Here is an 8,097-nt window from a genome sequence, read left to right on the forward strand (position 1 = left end):
CAAATCTTTTCCATAGGGGGAGCTCCACTGGATCCACTGAAAAGCTACCACAGCTTTCTTCAGAGGTCAGCATAGAAAGAACTATCACTGACACATCGGAGAACCTGGAGTGAGTTTAAATAATAAAGGGAAGTGGCAACAAGGTGCAGCAGCTGAGATTAGAGCTAAATGGAATCTCAGCAAACATGGAACCCCTTAACCCTTTCAGCACCAAATGAGGTTAAATTCACTCATATTAAAGAGAAACAGAGATCTGCAAATTGCTAAGACTTTTAATATTCTAATAATATAATACTACAATGGTCTCAGATGAATGCGACCCATTGGTGACAATGGTCATCAGATGGTATTTTGCAATTGAAGTTTGCAGCCACATTTTTTGCAGATTGCTCTCTCCTCAATAATCCTTCTGAACCGTCCGACTCTGTGGATACAGAAAAAAAACAGGGATCAGCAGCCAGGAAAGGAATATCAGATATTACAGGAGGGCATGGATTCATACAGAATATTAGATTTTAGTCTTCAGTGATCTCATGGCATCAGAATATGAGTTGCATTAATGGAGTTTCGTTACAGTAATATAAAAATAATATATCTCCTTACCTGCACTCGCAATTTTCACACTCGTAGTTGAACCTATACTTGATGGAATATGTATGGTGTGCCGTTATTGGTGGTAATTCCGGATGGGTTTCCATGGCCTTTTGTGTGTATAACATCCACAGTGGTCCATGGCCATCATTTTGTACGTCATGAAAGTGCCAGCAGGCGGCGTGGCACATCTTGTGCACTAATGTGTCTCTAAGGCGGTCTAAAGATACAAAATATACAATAATCATAAGATATAGAGAACCTTTACACCACAGGGGAAAATCTGCTATGCTAGATTATGGGGAAGTCTTAAAGGGGTTGTCCACTACTTTAACATTGATGGCTTATTCCTTAGGATAGGTCATCAATATCCGATTGGCTGGGGTCCAACACCTCGCACCCCACAGATCAGCTGCTCTTGGTGTCGGCGGCAGCAGGCAGCCGGAAATGCTCAGTTCCGGAGTTGTACCGTATTCTGATAGTGGCCACGGCCGGGTATTGCACATTCGCCTCCTATTGTTTTGAATGGGCGGTGGAAATGCAGCACCCGCCACTGCCGCTATCAGAGGACGGGAAACTCCAGGAACTGAGCATTTATGTCCGCCTGCTGACGGTGGCGACACCTAAAACAGCTAAGGGGCGGGGGGGTATTGGATCTAGGCCAATCAGACATTGGGGAACTATCCTAAAGGATAGGCCATCAAGTAGTGGACAACCTAAGAGACAAATGACCTGGAGCTTCAGAGTTTTCACCTGCACTGCAGGTCAGTGTTTGCTGTGGGCCGCACACGCACAGTGGGCACGGGATTTCTAGAAATCCCATCCCCTGTGCTTGTACTGTACAATGCAGCGTTTTGGACTCAGCTGAAACACGCTACATCCAAAACGCTGCAAACACTCTCTCAATTGGAAAAAATGAAAGTTGCAGTAACTTTCATCCGGCCCTAACAAGCTGTTACTTTTATCAAAATGTAATATTTATACAAAATAATTGACATGTGAGACTTACCTGCAGAGTCGCACACTTTTTCCGACAGCTCGATGGTGGAGTGGCGCTGTCCGTCCTGACAGATATTAATACAGAACGCGCTTGTCGCTGTCAGCCGCTTACTCCACGTGATAATGATGGACTCAGGAAGCTAAAGACGAGGAATGAAGAATAAAAATACATTAAATGAGTAATTCCATCAAAAACAGAGGAAAATACAGTCGCTTCTAGGACACTATATAAACGAGGTATAACTTGTGGCCACTGGTCCTGAAGACTCCCCTAGGCACCAGGGTCGGGGGGTGACTGCTACCACCGCACCTCTATAACTATAGCATATATATTTATATAGAGGAATAGTGAAGGTTAGTGATGATTCAAATACATAAAACGTGACATAAAGAGTTACAGAAACAGAATATACAACCCGGAGGGATCATAGAACTTACCTGGTTCTCAAATATGGTCCAGTTGTACCACTTGAACAATCGTGATGCCAGGTGGTGCTTGGTCTGCTGGAAATTGCTCAGGTATGGTGATCCGGGAGATGTTATGTCCTCAATGAAGCAGCCTCTGATGTTACAAGTTGGACTGGAAAGAACAGAAGATCAGATATGAAGCCTTAGGTTATGTCAGAACACCGAACATTTACTTATTCATTCCTTTCCCATACAATTTAGTAAGGATTTCCCTTTAAGGATCAAGTCACCCCAATGGTAGAAGGTGAGGGGTACATCTACAATAGTGGCAGCCACCAATTAGATATGAGTCCAGGCAGATGAAGGGATCGGAACTGAAATAAATATCCCATAAATGTCAATGTAGGAATCCAAACTCAGTGGTATGTCAGCGGTGTGAAAGTGTAACTACACAGGGCGGAGGGGAGAGGGGGATTAGCGGAAAGGTCTTGGGGTGTTCAAACAATTAAAGACACGTGAGGATGCTGGATCTTGTAAGCTGAGTTGATGATTGAGGACGGACACCAGCAGAGGACAGCACTTTTTATTTTATACCATATTATATATATAACTTTATATCACTTTATATACTTACTGCTCCTCTGAAGGGGATCTCACCTCCAGCGATTCAAGCGATTCAGATGATTCTGTATAGGGAAGGAAACAAGGAAGAGTAAAAATCTGGATAATAGAGGACACCACCCTATACAAAGGGATCAACCCGCAGCATACCAGAGGATCTACATAAAAATAAAGTATGCTAAAAGGATCACCTAAAATAATTACTGTTTATTGTACATAAAACATTAAAAAACGTAAAAAAACAAATTGCTATTGACCATCACAGGGTTAATCAATAGCAAAAAGATTGGTAAAAGCATTAAAATAAAGTGCAAAACAATAGCAATATAGACAAACCGTGCTTAAATAATAGAAAACTAACATAAAAATTAGCCAAAAGGCAAGTGGATAGAATATTTTCAATACAATGTGTAGAAAACAATATAAAAATCACCTAAACCGGTTAATGTAAAGTATACCAATAAATAATATATATCACAAGAGATGAATATATGATAAAAATCATGTAATCCCAAAAAACATAATAATGAAACTAATAATATCCTGATTAATATATAGTGTATAAGAGAAAACAAGGTAAATAAAAAGCATGAGCTAAAAACATTATATACTGCCAACACAGCCAATTAAATGTGATTAACCCTGTTCAAGTATAAAAGCAAGACCTGCTAAAGTAGGCTGGATAGTAAGAAGTGTATCGATAGGGGAAGCAAAGTGATACCCCATGTGTTTCGCCACTAGAAATGAGGCTTCATCTGGGGCAAGGATGATCTGTTTTTCTATTGTTTTGCAAATCAAGCACCAAGCATTATAAGTTTTTTTACCAATCTTTTTGCTTTTGTTAACCATGTGATTGCTGGATAGGGCAGAATTAAACAGTTATTGGTTTATGTGATCAATAGCCATTTGGCTTTTTAAGTATTTTTAATGTCTTTGGTTTCACATATAATAAACATTCATTATTATTTTAGGTGATCCTTTTTGCATACTTCTTTTCTTTATTTTTATGAAATATGGAGCAGTGATAATCGTTTCATCTGAACATATATTCTATATTATTATAGAAATCTAAAGTCTAAACATAAAATGAAGAAAGAATGCCACAGAACAAGGATCACCGTATAAATATATACAATACAATCTTTGTTAAAGTGCATTTTCACAGTACCACATACAAAGATTAGAAACCATTTAAAATACACCTAAATGATGGCTAGGAATCACAGCAAAAATGTAGAACAATAACAAATATGTGCAGGCAAGTGCAAGATATCTACAAAATCTAAAGTCTGGAACCTGCACTTAAAGGGAGTGAAGAAGCGCCAGATATTCATGGCCTCCTCTTTACTCCATGGGCACCATGGCTGTGAGCACTTGTTGGCTATCCGGTCTAGCCGCACCTGACTATTGATCGATTAGTGTTAGGGGAAATGTATGTGTACTGTGTAGATTATGATATATTCCTTAGTGTTGGACACTGACCTGTAACAGTAGATGGTGGTGATACTATTACATAATCATCGTCATCATCGCTTTCCACTATCATCAGTAGAGATCCGCTATCTTCAGAGGAATCGGCTGCTTCATGATAACAAGTCCTGAGTCCTGTGAATAACATATAAGAGAATGGATCAATGGATTATGTCCAATACCAGAAAGATAGGATGTGTGTAAAAATGACAGCTCTTTAGTCCTTACTTTTGGGAGATGTTGTTCCCTCACCAATGGTGTAATCCTCATCATCAGAGACCACAATGACATTGATGGAACTGTGAAAACAAATATAGAAAAATGAATTAGTGGGAAAATTCAAATTTGATATTCAGTTATTAATATAAATGGATCAGATAAAATATTCAACGGCCCAGGACCACCAGGATCATATATGAAGCCGGGATGGTGGACACTGATTGTCCTCAATAGAGCTGTCTCCCAATGGACCCTGAGCTCCGCGATGGAGAAGATGTGATTCATCTTACCTGTCATGGCTTGATGATGGGATTGATGTTATATGATCTGAGGAATAAATGGAAATAATATATTAGGTCATTAAATGTGATAATTAAAGAGATCTTCCAGGGCGGGAAGATTGGTAGACTTATAATGATTGGGGGGGTCTGCTCAACAGAATGAAGGGACCGCAGTGCTACTGCCGAAATCATCATTGTCCCTTTCATTGGTTATAGCCCAGTCCCGTTGGGTGAGCTGCAGTGCCAGGAATGAACGCCCAAACGGGCAAATCTGTGTTTACACTGAATGCTGTTTTTGAGGGTCGGACGCCATAGACCCATTGAAAATTTTTCCTAAGACAAGGCCGTTAATCATATAATAAATGTAAAAAATAAAATAAAACTAAGTATAGAGGCTTCAAATGCTGCTCTCAAGCAAAACTGTTCTTATGAACCCAGGATTGTTAGGGCACATTGTCAGGTTGAATCTAGATCAAAAGATGTCATTATTCCCCTATACTCTGCCCTGGTCAGACCCCACCTGGGATACTGTGTACAGTTCTGGGCGCCCCAATTCAAGGAAGACATCGATATATTGGAGCAAGTTCAGAGAAGAGCAACCAAGATGGTAAAAGGTCTGCAAACCATGTCATATGAAGACCGGCTAAAAGAACTAGGAATGTTTATTTTACAAAAGAGAAGGCTGAGCGGAGACTTAATAGCGGTCTACAAATATCTGAACGGTCACAGTGCAGAGAGGACCACCCTATTCTCATTAGCACAAGGAAGTACAAGAAGCAATGGGATGAAACTAAAAGGAAGGAGATTCAGATTAGACATTAGGAAAAACTTTCTGACAGTGAGGGCAGTCAGAGACTGGAACAGGCGACCACGGGAGGGGGTGAGGGCAGTCAGAGAGTGAAACAGGTGACCATGGGAGGGGGTGAGGGCAGTCAGGGAGTGGAACAGGCGACCACGGGAGGGGGTGAGGGCAGTCAGGGAGTGGAACAGGCGACCACGGGAGGGGGTGAGCTCTCCATCAATGGAAATCTTCAAGTGGAAGCTGGATAAACATATAGTTGGTGAGTTAAGAAAACCTGCACTCGCAGGGGGTTGGACCCGATGGCCCTTGAGGTCCCTTCCAAGTCTACCATTCTATGATTCTACATAACATCAGGGACTAGAGTGTACCTGGGTCTCTGGATGTTTGCCCAGTCTGGAAGCCACCTTCATATTGATGTCCCGGAAGTCGTGGTCTTTTTTTTGGATGGGACTAGAAAAAAAGAAGACATGTTAGACTCCAAATTTCACATAATCATCAAAACATCAGTAAGGATAAGAAAATAACACTTAAATGAAAAAAGTTGTGATTTTCTCAGGTTGCAGGTTATGTATCCAATACCCAAATAGGAATTTTACTCTTCATTTTTAGCTATTAAGGAACCAACAATTAGCGGTAATGATAATTCATGAGACCATAAATGAGTTATATATAAGAATAATGTGAAGAAATGACGTCTCACCTGATGGTAATCCTCATCACTGTCCTCTATGTCGGACAAAACAATAACGCGCTTAAAGCGCTTATCACTCGCCATTTTCTCAATCAAACAATCAATCACACAATCAATCACACAATCACACAATAATACAATCAATCACACAATCAATCACACAATCACACAATAATACAATCAATCACACAATCACACAATAATACAATCACACAATAACACAATCAATCACACAATCAATCACACAATCACACAATAATACAATCACACAATCACACAATAATACAATCACACAATCAATCACACAATGACACAATCAATCACACAATAACAATAATACAATAACACAAAAATACAATCACACAAACAATAATACAATCACACAATAACACAATCAATAACACAATAACACAATCACAATAACACAAACACACAATAACACAAACACACAATAACACAATTAATAACACAATAATACAATAAATAACACAATAACTCAATAACACACTGCTCGCTCTATAACTCCTCAAAACACCCTCAACAGAATTATCCGTTCCATGGCATTAAGAACTGTCCGGTATGTTGTGACCTCATCACCCTATAGTGACATCTATCAGCTGCGGACATTGTGTCATCATCGATATATTGTATTATAAGCAGCTACAGTATATATGTATAGATAGGAAGGCTGCAGTTATTCTTCCAAATAATTATTGAAATAACATGAAGTAATAATGGGGTGACTATTTTATTTGGGATAACTTTGTAAAAAGTACTTATTTGCATTGGTGGAAATATTTTCACAGCATCAATGTGAGAGATAGTTAAAATATAAGTTTTAATATATCTTATTAAAAAGAAAAACATGAAACATCACTCCACATAATAAACACAAAATAATATGTGATAGGTGACTATGTATATAACTATTGTGCAGCCAGCTTACCCCAATCAGATGTCCAATATAGCGGCTTGGTATCCAGATCACTCAGCACAGACAGGGGGTGAAGCACACTCGGTGAATCAGGAGTAAGATAGAAAGGTCAGTCCAGTGTGTTATTCTAGGTATTTTCAGTAAAATATAAGTTTTAATCTTCATTTAAAACAAAGCCACAATATATGGATACAGCAAGAATTAGGTCATAAAGCGGTTGGCATCATCAGCATTTAATGCACCTTCATTATGGTCTAAGTATTACTATCCACTAAGTGTAACGGCTGCCAAAAATTAGAAGGAGGGACTGCAATACACCTTTGAAGACACGTAGTGGAGGGCTTTAGTCACTGGCAAATGTAATTTTAACATTTTTTGCCACTTTATCTGGGCATGTGGTGTGTGACATGGTCAGATGCAGCCTGTTTAATGTATGAAGAAGGGACTCTGTAACTCACAAAGCCTATGTGACAATGCAAGAACTGCCAAAAAATAGAAGGAAGAAAAACCCTGATACACCCTGCATTACACATAAAGGAGAGCCTCACACACATTCTGTTAAAATTGTTAAGTAGTGGGACTCCTATATTCATAAAGCCTATATACTAAGTACAAGGGCTGCCAAAACGTAGAAGGAGGGACTGCAATACACCCTGAAAGACATGTAGAGGAAGGCCTCAGAAAACCATTTTTTTCCCATTACTAAGTACTGGGACTTCTAGACTGGTAAAACCTATGCACTATGTGCAACTGTGGCGCCCCTGACCTGGTCAGGCACCACTGAGTACTGCACCCATGCTGGGGACAGTACAACACAGGTAATCCAGAAGGCTGACCGGGGTGTGGAACACAGGCGCATAGTGATCAGGTCTCACACATGTACCCATGAGAGGACCCCTGGGGATCCCAGGAGGGGGCAAGCCTTCACCTTCACTGGAATAGTGGAGGGGGTAGAGCCTCCATCTCCTCTCAAGGGGTGTGGTGGAGAGTCTGGTTGCTAGGTGGCGTAGGCAAGAACAGGAGAGGAGGAGCAGTGAGTCAGTTAGAGCAGAGAACTCCATAGGGCTCAGTGAGGAGCAGA

The 8,097-nt window shown here is 40.2% G+C and overlaps 1 protein-coding gene across 1 annotated transcript; it reads right to left on the reverse strand.

Annotated features, from left to right (window-relative positions):
• Positions 1-339: 339 nt before the first annotated feature.
• Positions 340-6,166, reverse strand: LOC142254338 (germ cell nuclear acidic protein-like). Its single transcript, XM_075325384.1, has 10 exons — positions 6,092-6,166; positions 5,760-5,841; positions 4,599-4,635; positions 4,318-4,388; positions 4,102-4,224; positions 2,633-2,684; positions 2,029-2,170; positions 1,601-1,730; positions 604-811; positions 340-424 (listed from the first exon to the last, which is right to left on the reverse strand). The coding sequence occupies exons 1-10, from the start codon at positions 6,164-6,166 to the stop codon at positions 340-342; spliced, it is 1,005 nt and encodes a 334-aa protein (XP_075181499.1).
• Positions 6,167-8,097: the final 1,931 nt, after the last annotated feature.

The sequence above is a fragment of the Anomaloglossus baeobatrachus genome, chromosome 10 (genome assembly GCF_048569485.1).
Source record: "Anomaloglossus baeobatrachus isolate aAnoBae1 chromosome 10, aAnoBae1.hap1, whole genome shotgun sequence".
NCBI lineage: Eukaryota > Metazoa > Chordata > Amphibia > Anura > Aromobatidae > Anomaloglossus > Anomaloglossus baeobatrachus.